Source organism: Uranotaenia lowii, chromosome 3 (assembly GCF_029784155.1).
Source record: "Uranotaenia lowii strain MFRU-FL chromosome 3, ASM2978415v1, whole genome shotgun sequence".
Taxonomy (NCBI): domain Eukaryota; kingdom Metazoa; phylum Arthropoda; class Insecta; order Diptera; family Culicidae; genus Uranotaenia; species Uranotaenia lowii.
The window spans coordinates 314240122-314259557 of record NC_073693.1 but is presented as its reverse complement, the minus strand read 5'-3'; the positions used below and the strand labels follow the sequence as shown (position 1 = coordinate 314259557).

The following is a 19436-nucleotide window of genomic DNA, read 5'->3' as shown; positions in this document are numbered from 1 at the left end:
TTGGTCTTGGGTCTTCGATCTCGGATCTCGGATCTTTAGCCTTGGCTCTTGGGTCTTGGGTCGTGGGTCTTGGGTATTTGGTCTTGGGTCATGGGTCTTGGGTCTTGGGTCTTGAGTCGGGTCTTGGGTCTTGGGTTTTGGGTCTTGGGTCTTGGATTTGGGCCTCGGGTCTTGGGTCTTGGTTCTTGAGTTATTGGTCTTGGGTCATGGGTCTTGGTTCTTGGGTCTAGGGTCTTGGTTTTTGAGTTTTTGGTCTAGGGTCTTGGGTATTGGGTCTTGAATCTTGAGTCTTGGGTGTTGGGTCGTGAGTCTTGGATCTTGGATCTTAGGTCTTGGATCTTAAGTCTTGGGTCTTGGGTCTTCGGTCTTTGGTCTTGGGTCTTGAGTCTTGGGTCTTGGGTCTTGGGTTTTGGGTCCTGGGTCTTGGGTTTTGGGTCTTGAGTCTTGGGTCTTGGGTCTTGAGTTGGGTCTTTGTTCTTGGGTCTCGGGTCTTGGGTCTTGGATTTGGGCCTCAGGTCTAGGGTCTTGGGTCTTGGGTCTTGGGTTTTTGGTCTTGGGTCGTGGGTCTTGGTTCTTGGGTCTTGGGTCTTGGTTCTAGGGTCTTGGGTCTTGGGTCTTGGGTCTTGAGTCGGGTCTTGAGTCGGGTCTTGAGTCGGGTCTTGAGTCGGGTCTTTGGTATTGGGTTTTGGGTTTTGGGTCTTGGATTTGGGTCTCGATCTTGGGTCTTGAGTCTTTGGTCTTGGGTTTTGTGTCTTGGATCTTGGGTCTTGGATCTTAAGTCTTGGGTCTTGGGTCTTGAGTCTTGGGTCTTGGGTCTTGGGTCTTGGGTCTTGGGTCTTGAATCTTGGGTCTTGGGTCTTGGGTATTGAGTCTTTGGTCTTTTGTCTTGTGTCTTTTATCTTGTGTCTTTTATAAAGGGTCTTGGATAAAGGGTCTTCGATAAAGGGTCTTAGATAAAGGGTCTTGAGTCTTGGGTCTTGGGTTTTGGGTCTTGGGTCATGGGTCTTGGATCTCGGGTCTTGGGTCTTGCGTCTTGGGTCTTGGGTCTCGGGTCTTGGGTTTTGGGACGGGTCTTGGGTCTTGAGTCTTGGGTCTGGGATGAGGGGTCTTGGGTCTTGGATCTTGGATCTCGAGTCTTGGGTCTTGGGTCTTAAGTCTTGGGTCTTGGATTTTGGGTTTAAGTCTTGGGTCTTGAATAAGGGGTCTTGGGTCTGAGGTCTTGGCTTTAGATCTTGACTCTCAGGTCTAGTCTCTTAGGTCTTAGCCCTAAGGTCTTGGGTCTCGGTTCTTGAGTCTTGAGTCTAAGTCTTGAATTTTGAGTCCCAAATCTTGTGTCTAGGATCATAAGCATTGGAGCTAGGATGAGTCATGATTGAGTATCGTGTCTTGGGTATCAGTCTTGGATCTTACGTTTTGGGGCTTGAGTCTTGGTCATTTTATTATTCGAGCTGTTCTATATGTTTCTTTTCTGTCCTCATTTAGAAATGATTTTATTTTTATATCATTAAGTTTTTTAAAGAAGTTTTAAACGTCGGCATAGTTAATACAATTTATAAGTATCAATTAGAAGAGCATTAAAGTACTTTGTTAAATCTTCACCAGTGTTTTTTGTGTGAAGAGAATCCTCTTTGAAAACTTCCTAAGACCATTTTTTTCCAAGCACCAAGGCTTCTTTTCATCTCTCACCGAGAGCAAAGTTCCCCTCTTGTTGAAGTTTCAAATTAAAACTATACTTTATTATCTATTCTCATTTCGCCATAAGCCAAGCGTTAAAATATGCGTCTTAAATTTCAATCAAATCGCCATTTTCGCTCGCCTTGGGAGTATTCCAGCTGGCTGCAATTGGGAAAGAGGATGAGGTGGGTTTTTAGCACGTGGTTTAAGAATTTTTGCCCCCGAGCAACAATATCTTCGGCATTCATCCGTAGCAAAGTGTGGTGAAAGTAGTGGTCTCTTCAGCCCGTGATGGAATTTTATGCAGTTGGCCAAATGGAATGTTGACTTTCTTGCGAGACTTTCCTCTTTCCTAGAGTCTGCTGAACCCTCAATCTCGTTCAATCCTTCTCCATCTGTTGTTTATCCTTAACCGAACAAAGATGACCAAACGAAAGTTATGCTTTTTTGCTCCTTAAAAACGGGTTGCTGTTGTTGCTGCTGCTGGATTGTGGCTCTATATCAGACGATCTTTGCAAAGAGGTTTATTGTTTTTCGCTTGAGGACTGCAATGGTTTGAAGCAAAGAATTGTTCTATAGTTAAGGAGAAATGAATGGCAAGACTTTATGAGCTTTTTCTGTCTTCAAGAGGCTGCGTTACTCTAAACCCCCTGAACATGTTTCACAAGTATTGTATTCAAAGGGTTTGAAAACAAAAAGGTTTGAAACAAATCTTGAATGTGATGTGTATTGAAATATTAGTTCATTCTAAATTAAATTTTATACGATTTCATTAAATTTGAGAGAAAAGTCGAAATGAAAATTCATCATAAGAGTAACCAAAGCATTTCAAATGTTCATCACAAGAGCACATTACTCTTTACTGAGGCATTAACACCTCGTAGTCAGAGAAAAATAATCTACTTCCGATCTTGAAATGTCACGGTAGAATGAAACGAATAGGATGAGATGTAATTTGAGGCGCTTAGGATAAGAGGAACGTACCTAAGTTCCCAAAATAAAGTTTCGAGAAAATGAGCATCAAAGTTGTCAAGGCGCTCTATTTTTCATACATTTTTTTCCTATTCGAACAATTTCAATTAAATTTAAAAAGATTAAAAATATGTATATAAAAATCTTAGTTTTGCACCAGATCTATATTAAGATACGAAGAATCAATTGGATGTTTAAAAATCGTTTTTGAACACAAAATCTGAAAATTTTCAAAGGAAAATTCGAGTTTGTTTTTGTTTGATTAAGCAAACTATTTGAATAAAGCCGGGCAAAATCCGGAAAGTTTTGAACAATATCTTGAACAATATATCCGGCCAGATTTTACTAACCTTGAATTCTTCATTGGAAGCCGGGATATTTCAAGAAAATCTGGAATAAACGATAATCAAAGTACATATAAAGCGATATTTGTCAGATAACTTAAGATGTTTAACTGAAACCAGCTTCAAGCTTTTTCAACATTACTTTTGAATATTTTATAAACTATCCAAATTCATTTGAAAAGTTTGACAATTATGTTATTGCATACATTTTTGAAAATAAATATTCGGCCTTTTTGGCCCAATACTTAGATCAACTATTCGGTGAGCCGAATATTCGGTCTAACGGTTTTTGGGAGGTTATCGGCGCCGAATTTTCGGCCAACCAAATATTCGGTATGGGGTCTGGACATTCGGCCGAAGGCCGGTAGGCCGAAAGATGTTTGGCCGAAGGTCACTAGGCCGACGGATGCTCGGCCGAATAGGCCAATAGGCCTAATGGGATGTAAGGCCCAATTTTATTCGGCCGAATGGTCGTGTTCGTGAGAATCAGTTTCGGACTCCTTCAGCAAATTATTCCGTTTTTTTCCGGTAGATTTAAGCTCAAAGCTGTAATTATTTTTTACTGTTATAAGTAAAGGTTATCTGAATATTTCGATTTTAACTTACATAATATCCTTTCTGATTTTTTTATTTCACCAACAGAATACAATATTAGCAAGCAAAATTCTCTAAAACTTTAAATTATTTAGTTGGCAAGTGGAATGGAATATATATTTTACAAGTTACTTTTAAGTGTTTTACACAAAGTGTAGAAATCCTGCTTCTAATATGATGAGTAATGGTCGACACGGGAGAATCAATTTTTATCGGCCACGGTCGCTGCTTGGAGATCGCTGAGTTTATAGCAAAGACCAGTGTGTCTAATTGCGCGCAACAGGTCGTTAGGGCGAATGGTCATTTGGCCGAATGGTCATTAGGCCGAATAGTCGCAAGGCTGAATAGTAGCAAGGCCCAACGGTCGTAAGGCTAGAAAGTCGTAAGGCCGAATGGTTGCTAGGCTGAATGATCGTTTGGAGAATTCATGCTGGGCCTAAAAGATATCACGTGGGCAAAAAAATGAAATTTTAACCCCCTCCTCCCCCTCCGAGGACAAGCGTAGACCCCTACCCCTCTCCATGGATGTCCAGTCCACGTGGACAGATTTGAAATTGTTTTTTTAAATCTAATTTGACAGTTAGAAAACATAACTTTTTACCTTTTTTTTATATTTATATGGCTGATTTTGAAAAAAAAACGAAGCATTTCCTTATATAAAATAATTTAAAAAATTGTAAACTTCTGAATTATCATATATATCACTAATTGTTTGAACTTTAACTGGAAAACTTAGCAATTTAACGATTTTGAATTAAACATCTTAATATTTATTTAACTTTTGAAAAATTTTTGAAAGAAAGTATGTGCACGTTAACATAACCCCCCCCCCCCCCCCCCCTAGGGCTTGTGATATAGCTCAGTTGGCAAGTCTGTTGTCTCCTGAGCCGATGTCCGCGAGTTCGAGCCCAAGAGTAAACATCGAACACAGTTGTACCGGATAGTTTTTCAATAACGATCCGCCAACTGTAACGTTGATAAAGTCGCGAATGCCATAAAGATGGTAAAACGACTATAATCGAAACAAAAAAAAAAAAAAAAAAAAAAAAAAAAAAAAAAAAAAAAAAAAAAAAAAAAAAAAAAAAAAAAAAAACCCTAAGTTGTCCACTAGAGTGTACATTTCCCGGCCATTTTAGCGTTCCCGGGAATCGGAAGATGTGGCGATCCGTCCCGGGAAAAATAAATACTATAAATACTATAAATTTACGAACTTTTTCATTTGATGTTTCATTAAAAAATAAAGTGTGTTGGCTTGGATGTCTTGTCATGGAATGACCCCGATAATAATCGCATATACAACTTTATTTCTTCCTATTTGGTACGGAATGCCCTAAAGAGTATTAACGTGCCAGCTGATTTAATTTGCCGGTCTTTTGAAACAACTTTAACTTTGTCAAGGAATCCATGCAAAAGATTTTTATTTTATCTAATAAATACCACCTCAATCGCATTTCCAGTCAGTTCAAATTCTACAATTTAAAATGTGCAACATTTTGCCCCTTTCTTCAATTTTTCTCCGGTTGCGCAGCTTGAAAGGACCTACTTACTATGCAAATCCCATTGCATTTGTTTTACAAAGTTCACCCGCACATGTAACGTCGCCATGATGGAAGTGCTGTAAGATTGTGACCTTGCACTCCGGGCCGGGCTGCTTCAAAATAACGAACCAGTTCCGTCTCAAGAGAAAGCTGGGACCGACTGGTCTCCGGGAAGCCGCCGGCAATCGATGCAACCGGAATACTTCATCGTATTTGCATATCGAAGAACCTGGTTCGGAATGCAAAAATCATCGTTGGTCCCCACACCGTCGCTTGTTCGTACAGATTCAAGGGTTTCCTTCTCTGGTGGAAACAAAAAATATCAACCCCACTCAAGGAGACGGCAATTGCCGGGGTCCAGATTTGGAATTGGAAGTTCTTCTAGAATCAGGTCGACATTTTCGTCCACAGAAAATATATCCAAATTTTTACTTTGAATAATTTTAGTATAACCTGATCACTTGAATTTTTATTTTTTACTTTTGATCAAGAAAGAGAAATTTTGACCCAACCTAGTCTGTGATTGTTTTCCCATCCATTGGATTAGCCAGCACAGTCAGGATAATTTTACAAATCAAACCAAAGCCAATAGAATGTATTTTGCATTTACATAAAATATCAAATTTAGTATGTAAACATGTTTTTGTTTGCATCCTGGTCTCTCTTTTCTCCCCTTTTCTGGCTGGCCATTCACATTCAAGTAATCCAATTTTCCTTCTGTGGATTGGTTAACTATTTACATTTTGATTTCGAGGTCAGAGGTCGGTCTTCCCCTAGGTCAACCCCCTGGCGCTGATTTGCTCCCCTTCAGGATTTCTTTCCCGGTTACAACTTTGCTGAAGAAGGGAAAATCCATCGGCCATGAATAAATTGAGCCCTGCCTGGATGCAACTGATGAGTGGCAATTTAGAATCCAAACTGTTGGCTGGATGTGTCGTTTCGTTTCGTTTGGATGTCGCATTCAACTGTTGTTGATGTTGTTGTTTAGCTTGGTTCGTTTCGAATTTTCTTCTTGATTCGATTGACTTTGGATTACAGGGCTTTATCGTTTGTTTGCCTTCAGGGTTTGACTGTTTGGTCTTGGCCACCGATTAGGGGTTTTAGAACTAGTGGCTGCTGATGAAAGATTTCATTACAGAAATTCAATTATGTTCAGGAAACAGACTCGCAAGTAACTCGGAATTGAAAAAATCTGTTTGTGTGTGGTCATTTCAAGTGCATGTTCCGTATACCCAAAGAAACTAGATTCTGAGTTATACAAAAAAAAAACATCATGCGACCACTCTACATACTCGGAAATCTAAAACTAGGGATCAAGTTCTGTAAACTTTATTTGTAATGTCCAGACATGTCCCAGATAACCTTAAATTCAATAGAGTCACGTTTTCCTGACATAAGCTCGTGGCATCTGAAAAGTTAAAATGAAAATAAACAATGTCCATTTTACCACCCCCTATGGGGTGTCCTTTTTACCCGCACTATATGTTTTTTTGAAAACAGTTAAATTAAAAAAAAAAAATAAATTGAAAAAAAAAACACTTGCCTTAGGTGATTTTTGCTGATAAGTACTCTGAGCACAGATATTTGTACAAAATACTCGGCGGCGTTTATCACTTTAAAAAACGTTAGTTGTTGTAGGCCGAAAACAACATCACCACCTGGAAAGTGCACGAGTGTTTTGTTTTTGCTTATTATTTTCAGTGTTTGACAGCTCCGTGTTCCATAGGGTGTCTCTTATAATCTCTAGTGATTCTGTGATAGGGTGGCAATAAAATTTGCACTACTTTATAAAGAAATAAGTAAGATTTAAGGGGGTGTCCATTTTTCCACCCCTGTCCATTTTCCACACACTTCCCCTACATAAGTCCGCTGCAAGATTTGTAAGGAAATTTCAAATTTATTAATTTGTATACTTCTCAAAACATTGTTTGGTTGCTTTTAACTGCCACAAGTAGTAATAAAATTTTTGGAAGCAATTCATTCAGTCCTGAATTAGCGCAACGTGTTTTGATTTTTATGGAGGTTTGTATGGGAAATGAAAATTTTCATTCAAAAATCCCTACTAAAAATTGGAAAAAACTTATTTTTTTATTTCGAAATAATTTTTGTTTCTTTTTATATATTTCATGTGAACTAAAACCAAACCTAGCTTGCACCCCTGAAATGATATTCGATGTCACACAAAAAACCCAAAATAAATATTTTTAAATTTCAGTGTTTTTGATTGCTTATTTGAAAGCTGTTCAACCGTATGATGAAAATGAAAAAATCGTTATAAACTGCTTTGCATTGCCAATGAATTAGTTGAGTTATAAAACCTTCGCAAAAACATGTCATGAAATTATTCAAAGCTCCAGCAAGCACAGCCTGCTATGTAAGTAACAATACTTTTCAATAAATTCCAATTTTATTTTTCATTTTGAAATGGTTAAACCTTTTTTCATGAAATTTTTTGCTTCTTCTGTTGGCAAAATATGAAACTTAAGAATAGCTAAAATCACTAATCAAAGACTAACTTCATTTCAAGCTTATTTGAGTTTCCTGGATGATTTCATATGAAAATATGTTTTCTTCCATACAAATTTCCATACAAAATTGAACACGTTCATTGATTACACACAACTGGAAAAAAACACGAATTGTCTTTTAATATAACATATTATTTTGCTGAAAAAGCGAATGTTTACGTTTGACTAGTAGTTTTAGTAATTTCTGTGCTCTAATTAATTGTTTCCCACTCAGAATTTACATCTATTATGCACTCCATGAAGATTTTTAAAAATTCAACCTTAGTTCAAAGACACTTCATATTTTCATGAATATATTGTTTCTATCTAAAAATCTTAAAATTTAAGTTTTAAAATCAACAAGTTAAGAAAAAACATATGTATGTATGAAAGTCGAGCAACTTCAAATGTCTGAAAAGCGTCAAAGCCACTCAAACTGCTTTGACTTTAAGGGACTATTTTTTTTATCAGATCTATGAAGAATTTCTTTACCCCGACCATTCAATCAACATTTTATTAGCTTAGCTTAGCTTGGTTGACTACTCACATCCACCTTAAACTATGAAATTCGAAAATGCTTCATATTAAGTTTTTATCTTGTTAATTAAAACAAATCATATTTTTATACGGCGTTCAACAACTTTACTATTAAAATCACTTTAATGCATTTCGAACTCCACAGTCGCAGGCGTGGCTCAGTAGAACAAGTTCCACATTGCCAATGATTGCAACTCCGTGACCGACCATTCAATCAACATTTTATTATTTAAAAAAAATTATAATAATAATTCATATCAACAGCGGACCCCTTGATTTCGATAATAAGGCTGGAACAAATATAAATTTCTTCTTTTGTCACCCCCCCCCCCCCCCTTCGAAATTTCCAAAAAAAAACCCTGAAGGGGGGAATAAATAAAGTTTTAAGTATTTCAAAGAAATTTCAATAAAAAATTCAGTCTGCTTCATTTAATATTGGAACAAATTCTTTTGCTCATTGTGGCGCTCCTAGTGGACGGATTTGGAAACTTTTTTCACCCACGTGTCGGGAAATTCATTACCTTTCACCATGTATTTATGTCATAACACCAAACGATAGCATTTTGTAAACAACCGCCATGGAAGCCGAACGGAGAGATCAAATTGTGCACAGTTTTCTTGAAAATCCATTGTTGTCGGCATCTAAGCTAGCTAAACAGCTTAAAATGCCCAGAAATACCGTATGGCGTGTTATCAAGCAGTACAAGGAAACATTGACGACGGCTCGGAAGCCGCATTCGAAGCGTCGGAGTGGAACTGTCGACCGGAAACTGCGTGGGAAAGTCATCAAGGCCGTCAAGAGGAATCCCAATCTTTCAGACCGCGATTTGGCCAATAAGTTCCAGGCCGCTCACAGTACGGTGCGACGAATTCGTCTCCGGGAAGGAATAAGGTCATTCCGAGCCAGCAAACAGCCAAATCGGACGCTGAAGCAGAACAATGTGGCCAGAATCCGTGCTCGAAAGCTGTACGACCAAGTGCTGACCAAGTTCGACGGATGTATTCTGATGGACGATGAGACCTACGTGAAGGCGGACTTTGGGCAAATCCCAGGTCAAAAATTTTATTTGGCGACGGCTTGGGGGGATGTACCTGCAAAATTTAAGTTCGTGTTTGCGGATAAATTCGCCCGCAAGTACATGATTTGGCAGGGGATATGCAGTTGTGGACAGAAAACCAAAGTCTTTCTCACTGACAAGACAATGACATCAGAAGTCTACAAAAAAGAGTGCCTACAGAAACGGATTCTGCCGTTTATTCGTGCCCACGACCGTCCAGTAATGTTTTGGCCGGACCTCGCAAGCTGCCATTACAGCAAAACGGTTATGGAATGGTACGCAACGAACGGGGTCAGCGTAATACCGAAGGACCTCAACCCCCCAAACTGCCCCCAGTTCCGGCCGATAGAGAAATACTGGGCAATCACGAAGCGGAGGCTTAAGGCAAAGGGAAAACTTGTTAGGAACATGACTCAAATGAAGAACTGGTGGAATCAAATCGCCAAAACGGTGGACGAAAAGGGTGTGCGCCGCCTAATGTGCCATATTACGGGAAAAGTACGAGAATTTCTTCGAAACAGCAATGAATAATTTTTTAATTTTTTTTTATGAAAGAGTAAAGAAAATGCTACATTTGTATGAAAAACAAATTATGAATTCGTTAATAAATGACTGAACTACACGCAATTGTTTGTGTTCCAATATTAAATGAAGCAGACTTTATCCGAAAGATTACAAGACCAAAAAACTAATTTTAGAAGATAGAAGTTATTTCACCATGTGTTTTCTTGATTTTATTGAATTTTTCGATAAAAAATTACTTGATTTATAGGTTTTGTGCAATGATATAATATGGAATTTTGATGTATACAAGCTTTTGTGCAATTTATTCCAATTTATTTGTTTTTTGCATTATTTTTTATTGTCCCCCCTCGCGATGTTCCAACTCCGAGTGACAAAAGAAGGATTTGAAATTTGTTCCGGCCTAATATTGTCAAAATATTGTACAATAGCAAAACTACGACCCTAAATCCCAAAAAAAAGAGTCGAAGGTTGGAAGACCCTAAATATTACTTATCATGTGCAATTTTCTCAGAAATTCAAACTGCCATCGAACTCGACAAGAGATTTTTGGGAGAAACTTTATTTGGCCCTTATAATTCAGAAAAATGAAAAGTCATAACTTCGTGATACTTAATTTGATCAAAACAGTTTTTGAGCCGGAAAATTGTTGGGAAAGCTTTCAATGTGAAATTAATGTTTCTAGAAGATTGATGAAATGCTACATAGGTTACATTCATTACAAATAATCCCACTTTGATGAAAAAGATATTTATCTCAGTTTACTTTTTGAAAAGATTTATTACTATTCAAAAAATCAGACGAACGATCTGAAACTTTGGGAGTGTTTGAGTCCATTTTTAAGCTTAAATTGATATTCATTATGTTAAAATCGATCGGCTCCTAAGTGAGTCCTAAAGTAATTATTTTATAAAACGACATCTTCTTCATAGGAGTAAAGGGGGGCAAAACAGATCGCGTTCTTTTATCCTTTTATCTGTAAAAAAGCACCTAAAAAGTATTAAATACCTTACAACAATTTATACTGAATTGCAATGGCATAGAATTTTATGTTGGTAATTAGATTTCATTTGAAATAGAAGATTCCAAGACTTTTTATTAGGAAATATTTTTACAAAATAAGCTACATAACTAAAGTCCTGTAGATGTTTTTTTTCATAAAAATTCAAGTTTTTGTTTATTTTTTACGGCAAATCAGTCCAAGCTTTTTTATGACACTAGTTTGTATTATTTCATACCCGACGTTTCGGTGTTGTTTGACACCATCTTCAGGGGTTCTACAAATTATAAATTACAAAAATGTGTGATGTTTTGTTATATCGAATTAATCTAACCCTACTTACAAATAGTCGCTGTGTCTTGCTTTTGTAAAAACGTACTGTTTTAGATACCGATAATCGAATAATTTCACTGTAAATGAAGTTTTGTTTTTAATTTAGATAATCCATCAAACAAATAAAGAAGTCTGTTATTTGAAATTTTTAAATTTGAAAATCTCACCAAACATCGAGACAACACTTAGCCGTAACTTTTAGGCGGCAGAACTCTGTGAAATCATATCTTCTTCGGTTCCCCTCGGCGCGTCAACCAGCGAACGGATACTAAGAACTTGAACTCCATCTTTTCTTCAGGTCTTGATATTCTAAACAAACATAACTACAAGAAACCAAATACGCCATCTGTCAAAAATATTGAAAACGATAACGCGCCGAGGGGAACCGAAGAAGATATGATTTCACAGAGTTCCGCCACCTGAAAGTAACGGCTGAGTGTTGTCTCGATATTTGGTGAGATTTTCAAATTTAAAAATTTCAAATAGCAGACTCCTTTATTTGTTTGATGGATTATCTAAATTAAAAACAAAACTCCATTTACAGTGAAACTATTCGATTATCGGTATCTAAAACAGTACGCTTTTACAAGAGCAAGACACAGCGACTATTTGTAAGTAGGGTTAGATTATTTCGATATAACAAAACATCACACATTTTTGTATTTTATAATTTGTAGAACCCCTGAAAATGGTGTCATACAACACCGAAACGTCGGGTATGAAATAATAAAAACTCGTGTCATAAAAAAGCTTGGACTGATTTGCGTAAAAAATAAATTTCAATAAAAATGCAGTCGAACCCTCAAATAACACATTCAGGTTTTTTCACAAAAAAAATTGCAAATTAAAAATAATTTGAAATTTGGAAATTGAAAATAACAATCAAAACTATAAATCGCGATCTTTTGTGATCTCCATTCCTCGACAAAATAGTCAACTTGATATTTTTGTTCTTTGATTTTAAAGCTAATTGGACTCTGAATCAAAATCTATTTATATAAACAAGGATTTCTGTCTGTCTGTTTGTCTGTCTGTCTACTCCCTATAGGCTCGGAAACTATTGAAGCCATTAACTTTACCCCTTCCTCTTACTGGAAGGGGTAACGGGTTCTCTCAAATAAAAGTTTGCATATCTCGAAAACCGATCATGCAAATTAAACTAAAATTTTTCATGGGAGGGTATTCGATGTTAAGGAATCTTTCCATGAATTTTTGGAACCCCTTCCTCCTTACCATGGGAAAATAGAAGAAGGAGAGGGGGCTATTTTACATTTTTTTTACTAAACTCGAGAACTAATGGAGCAAATCGAACCAAATTTTGCAAGGGAGGGTATTGGTATACGAGAAATGTTTTAATGATTATTTCAGATCCTTCCCTTTTCCCAGTGGAAGTATGAGAAAGGGGGAGGGGACTTACATATCTTTTATATTGCATAACTTGAGAACTATTTGAGCAAATCGAACCAAATTTGGCTTGAAAGGGTACCCCTCCCTTCATCCAGTGAGGAAAAATAAACTTAGGTGGGGGCTCTTTAAAAAATTTCAGCATATCTAGAAATTGTCTCAATAAAATGGAACGAACGAAATTTACCGTGGGAAGGTATTTGAATATCAGAGATGTTTCTATGATATTTTGAAAACCCTCCGTTCTTCCAGAGGAAAAAAATTAAGGGGGGAGGGTGCTCCCATGAAATTTTTCGCATAACTTGAGAACAAATAGAGCAAATAGAACCAAATTTGACATGGGAGGGCATTTGGATACGAGAACTGGTTATATGCTTATTTGAGACTCCATTTTCCTTCAATTGAGGGTAAAGTTAAGGAAGAGGAGAGCTCTCATACAATTGTTTTGCATAAACCAAGAACTCATCTTATAAAAGCAACCAAATGTGATATGGGAACAGTCATGTAGTCGAGCAAATGATATAGAAATTGGCATGGGAGTGTATTTGAATGCATGGAATGTTTCTCTGATGAATTGAGACCTGAAACTTGAGTGGAAAGGGGGTCACACATAATTATTTTTAAATATTTTGAATATTAATCGAGAAAATGGAACCAAATTTTCATGGGAGCAGATTTGTATAAGGCAAATGTTTCTTTGATGGTTTAAGACGTCTTTCTTCTTTCATTGGGGAGATTTAAAAAAAAAAATTAAAATTTCAAATGTTTGATTAGTGAATCCGAATAAAAATATGAATTTCTAATGATGACTCTAAGTTTTCAATTCTGATTGGCCATTTTTAAGCTTCGTAGCGTTTGAATTCTGCATAAAAATTAAGTTCAAAAACTTCGATTCTGAATAAGAAACAAAAATTTATATTTTTTTTTTATAATTGGAAATTTATTATCACAATATTGAAAATGCACATGATTTTAGAGTATCGTGAATCAAATGTTGAAACGCGAAACAATATTTGAATCTGTTTTTATAACCTTAATTTTCTACTAGCTGACCCGGTAAACTTTGTTTTACCTTTTAATAAATAAATCGTTATAACTGTTTAACCACATCTACACGTTCTTAACTTATTCGTGCTTGTGAATAAATTTTGTGAAATGAATTTAAATTGTTTGTTTGATTATTTCTGTTTTTTTTTTGTTAATCGTATTTAAATTGATCGACTAATGTACCATTTGAAATTGATTTTGTATAGAAGCCCCCCTTCCATAAAAGTGAGATTCTTGAAACTATTATACAAACCATCTTTGACCCGAAAAACCCTCGGATACCAAATTTCACTTCATTCCGACCGTCCGTTTAAACGTGATGGTGTTAAAAAGAAAACGTCTCCATTTTTATATATAAGATGATAATTCGAATTGAAAATCAAGAATCCTAAACTGGATGCAGAATCCGAATTTCTATAAATAAGACATAATATTTTGAAAATTTCCAGCAAAATACTGAACCTGGGATAAGTTTTCGAGATTTTGTAATCAGTTCTGCGTGAAAATTGTTATTCTTAAATAACCTAAGTGGATTATCGAAATGTGCTTGAGAATTTAAATTTTGGAATGTAAAGTAGAAAACTTCGCTTGATTTTCCTGGGCTATCATGATGAGGGGGGGAGCTTAATCCCCAAATCCCTTTTCCTCCCCGTTCCTAAGGCAATGGTTCAATGGCCATTTGTATTTGAAACAAAATGTCTTTAGACGAAGAAAATTGAAAAAAAAAGCTTATATATCGAACCCATTGTTTAAAAAATTACAACTTAACATAAAAAATTTATCATTTTTCTAAACATAAAAGTGCTTCAAAAATATTTCTCCTACACTTGTTCTCTATCTTTCTTTTTCACAAGGGAAAACTTCCCCACTTATAGTCAACCTTCTTGAATGCAGCACCGCTGCAGTTTTCATGTTATTGCACAAAAAGCTAATTCTTCTCGCTACTAGTACGCCCAAGCCCCATGAATCAGGGAATCATTAAATCTCGTGCTCTTCAAAATTAACTTTTCCATTTCTCCCGAGGACGATGACGAGGGCGACGAGAACCATGACGACGAAAGACGATGGGGGGTAATCCTTATCTCAATTGGTTGGCTGATGGCAGATCATTCTAGCACAACTCTCTACGGGAGGAAGAAAGTACCTCGAAGGGGTGTCCAGCCAGTGCAGTGCAGTGGCCAGGAAGCGGTCGGTCATTTGTAGCGCTCATTGGCTTTAATGGCCGTGGAGTTTCTCATTTCGCTCGCACTTGCCTAGCCAGGTCCATTTTACGAGCAGTTTTGCTTCCCCTCTTCAGGCTTTAACTACTCACTTCTTCACGGAAAATGTCCTTGTCGTGAAAAAATAAAACTCAACAAAAATGGCATCACCCATGATGCTAGAGCCAGCAGAAAGCAGGGTCGTAAAATGGCATGGCGGCAGTCCGTGGAACATGACGGGTCATAAAGGCAGCCGGTTGGCTAGTTTTGAGCTGCTTTCTAGCCGGTGTGCGGCCAACCAAGAAGCTTTCTAAGCCGAATTAAGTGTAAGGGCTTCAGCGTGAAAGCTCGCCTGATGATGGATTGAGCAGCCAATATCGTACTTCCGGGCTCAACCGTTGGAAAAATTCATTGAACGGTCGTACACTTTCAGGTGCCTATTTTCTTACCGGTACGTGACAAAAGCTTCATCAAACTGGGATTAAATTTTGAGACGTCGCTAGTTACCAATTCTGAGTTATTTTTAGATATTTTTCTTTATCATAACTAAAGTAAAAATTTCCTCCATAAACAACATGAGGCTGAAATTTTCGTTTTTTCTGGATAAGGAACAACAATTTGGCCAAGAACCTCTCGAGAGATAATACTCACAACACAGTGTTTTCCAGCAGATCGTGATCTAGGGGTGTTACGCTAGATGCGAACGCATTGCCGTTACCAAACATCGTTTAAACTATGATCCAAACCAGAAAATTACACCCACCAAACACACCTATTGAAAAGTGCTCATTGAACACATCTAACACATCACACTCATTTAACGCACTAATTTCCATGATACCCATTTACCCAACCGAAAAGAAACGTTGAATTCACCTGGGTTTTCATGTAAGCGCTCATTACATGAATTTTTACTTGACTCACTTGAATTACTTACTTATATTGTCGCCGAACCCCCAAACCGGAGTTTTCGCTAACCCCAGCGACGGCAATATCACTGACGACATCGGATGTTGACCAGACATCTATCAAACATCTTCCACGTGTCTGAACCAAACAATAGAAAGGGTTTTCGATTGCCGAGGTGTTTGGTGAATATTTCATCGTCGCTAGTTGGCAAGGTTGCGAATCACCAGCGCGAAAACTTCGGATTTCAACTGCGTTGTCAATAAGTCTATCCAAAATCACTTGATCCGAACGTGAAATTCAGATCGCCGTTTGCTACCAAAATAAAGACACTCTGCTAGCGCTGAATAACTTATTCACGTAAAATCTATGCGAAAGATTACATAATTCAGTATGGTATGGGTCCAACAGTTGGATCTATCAAAAAGGAAATTCTAGGTGATGGAAAGGCAGATTTCACGTGAATAGTGATATTTTGTTTTATATTCGTTAATAAATTATTCTGATGTTTTTTAAGGTCCACGTGATTTTCATGGTGGCAAGAATCCATGTACATTTTCACGTAGCGTTCATGTGCAAAGTTCTTTCAGTTACGATACGAAACATAAAAGGAAACAAAACAGCTAGAATTCTTTTGAGTGTTGTAAATTTATTTGAACATATACATTGAAATGACATCGAATTACATAAACACTTGCTATTTTCACATAGAGTGTATAGTGATTAAAACTAAGTTTGGAAGGTAAATAAGAGGCTTTGAAACTTATCCTTAACACAATAGTTAAAATGTGCTATGAGGTCGGTGTTAGAAGTGAAAAGTGAAAAGCAGCAACATGTATGTTCAATTGATTAGGCAACCCCAAAAATATTTCCGTACCGTACCGTATGGGCTCAATTTCCGGATGGTGTAGGATTTATCATTACATTAGCACTAAACGTAAGAACATAAAAAATATATAAATATTAATAAAAAATTGAAATTTCAAACACAAACACAAACTCTTATGAACTCATAAAGCATAAAGTTAAAACATGTAGATATTGCAACAAAATTTTAAAAATTCAAAATAAAAAAAAATTGTTCAAAATAATGGAACGCTGTCTAATCGCATCGGAAACATGGCAAAAGCGTCTTTAACTTTTCAGTTAACAGCCATGAGATCCAATTTGATTGTCAGTGAGCCTGACATTCACTTGAAATATGAATAAGTGAGTGGAGTTAAAGCACTGATTACAGTAATGGGAAACTCGATATTTGTTTTTAAATGAAATTCCAGTTGCAAAATGCCACCCCTCTACAATCGGGCTAAACAGGAAAATAGGTTGCTGATTTTTCGCGCAATTAGCCCCAAACTGATCGGTTTTATGTTCGAAGCGTCATGTCAGAAATGTCAGTGGTTGAAATATTAGTGATATGCTAGTCAAACACATCTTTAATTTGTAAGCAATAAGGACTGTGTTAAAAAAAAATCGTATACTTTTATTAGTGAATAACTTTTCAATGCATTCATGGAAAATGATTAAATTTTAACTACATAATGTTGTAATATTTACATGTTTGAAATTTGTGGTTCCTATGCCAATTCTTTACCATTCAAAACAAAGAATCATCAGCTGCCTTACAAATCTGCGCGTCCTATGCCAATCCGTCTTTTTCACCGGATTCAAATCAAACAATCAGCAGCAGCAGCCATGAAAAAGTTGCGGTTCCTCCGGAAGGCCGGTTTTAAACAATCCATCATCGACAGCAGCCTTACAAATCTGTGTTTCCCAGGCAAATCCGTCTATACCATCGGAATTCCGAATCATAACAAACAATCAGCAGCAGCCTTAAGGCTAGTCCACATTAGAAGACTGTTGGTCTAGAGGTATCAATGTCTCCCATTTTATTCTGGAGACACTGAAACCGTCTCAAATTTCCAACAACAACAGACAACAAAGTTTGTCTCAAAACAATATCACAGTTCAAGTTGCCTAGTGTGAACTAGGCTTTACAAATCTCTGCTTCCTAAGTCTCAGTCTTTTAAAATGGAAAACAGATTCAAAAACAATCAATCAGCAACCGCATCCTTGAAAATCTCCGCTTCTAAAACCAATCCGTCTTTCCCACCGGAAAGCCGATTCAAAACAAACAATCAGCAGTAGCCTTTCAAATCTGCTTGGACTAAGCCAATCCGACATTTCCACCCGAATGCCAAATCAAAACAAACAATCAGCAGCAACTTACAAATCTACGCTTCCAAAGCTTATCTATCATTTTCACCGGAAACCCGATTCAAAATATACAATCAGTAGCAGCCTTATTAATATGTATTTCCTAATACCGTATTTGATTATGCCGAGTGTTGCACTGGTGCTGTCAAACTGTTTGTTTATTCGAACAGTGTTGCACTGGTTTTGACCTGATGTTGCACTGCCATCGGGCGGTGTTGCCCCGAAAATTTTGTCAGTGTTGCGAGAGAGCATGTGAGTGAGTGAGGTAGCAATACACTGGTGACGATTTATGTTTGTTTTCATCGGGTGCGGTGGAACACTGAACGAGGGGAGAAAACAAATACGATATAAGTCAATAGAGTATTTCCTGAGACAGATTGTGGTAGGGTAGCATTTTGTTATTGTTTTGAAAAATGTAAACACCAACTGGTCGCCATTTTGATCTTTGATGATAAGCACTGTTCAATGCTTTCTTTTAAAAACTTCTTTAATTAAAAGCATCAACATACCTTCATGTCTCAACTTGTTATGAATTTACAAATCATTAAATAAAGAATTCATATTCTCCTTACCAAAGTGCGCTTGCAAAACCACAACAACTGCATTGCCAATTTTATTTCGTTACTATCTGGTCATTGAACATACGTAATGTTGTTGTTATGTTTACCCTACCACGATATGCCGAGAAAATGTAAACATGAGAAATCAGCTGTTCGTCTGACAAGTGGGGAAATGCCTTATCCGTCTTTTCGTTATTAGGACATGTTCTAAAGTGAAGGCGTGTTCATCTGTTGATGGAATGAAAACATGAAATTGCCTAAGACTCTTACACATGAATTAGTGATATAGTCCATAAGACAAACTATAAAAGTAGATTAAAAATAAATTTTATGCATTGATTATGAAAAATAACGCATTTTTTAAAATGTGTTCATGTTTCTGATTTTGCACAAATTGTTCCTGATTATTAACATATGCGTTCCTAATTATGAACACATAAGGGAAAAGTGTAGCGGGGTACCTAATATTACACTTTTTGTTCCTGATTTTGAGTATGGTTATGTTTCTTATTATTATTGTTATTATTATTTTTTGAGAAAAATCTCTAAATTCACCGTTTTATCGATGCTTTTATAACTTTTCTGGAAATGAACAGTAAAAATAGGCCTATTGGAATAAGGACGTGTGAACGGGAGGGGGTTAAGGGGTTTAACTCCCCCTATGGAGATTTTTTCCAAGTTAAATTTTCACCGTTGTATCGGAAAATTATTTGATGTTAAAAGGTGTTTGAAAAAATGTTAGTAAGCAAGTCAAAAATGTGGCTCGCCTCAGGTGGAATTTAATCTTAAATCACCCTAGGCTTGAGACATTCCATTTTACGACACTATATGACGTTCAGGAATTGAAAAAAAATTAATTTTAAATCTCGATTTTCAATTCTTTTTGTATTGAAATTATTAACTGGACATACAAAAACGCTACCTCGTCTTTAGAATGGGTTTTTATTAAGAAGTGTTACTAAACAAGGACAGAGTTTAAAACATTTGTTTGTAACTCATTATATTATTAAGCTATCATTAGGATCAA

General features: G+C 36.7%; 1 protein-coding gene across 1 annotated transcript; it reads right to left on the bottom strand.

Moving 5' to 3' along the window:
• Nucleotides 1-254: 254 nt before the first annotated feature.
• LOC129753752 (polysialic acid O-acetyltransferase-like) lies at nucleotides 255-15754 on the bottom strand. Its single transcript, XM_055749598.1, has 2 exons — nucleotides 15667-15754; nucleotides 255-670 (listed from the first exon to the last, which is right to left on the bottom strand). Exons 1-2 carry the CDS (start codon nucleotides 15752-15754, stop codon nucleotides 255-257), a joined length of 504 nt encoding a protein of 167 aa, XP_055605573.1.
• Between the last annotated feature and the right edge of the window lie 3682 nt (nucleotides 15755-19436).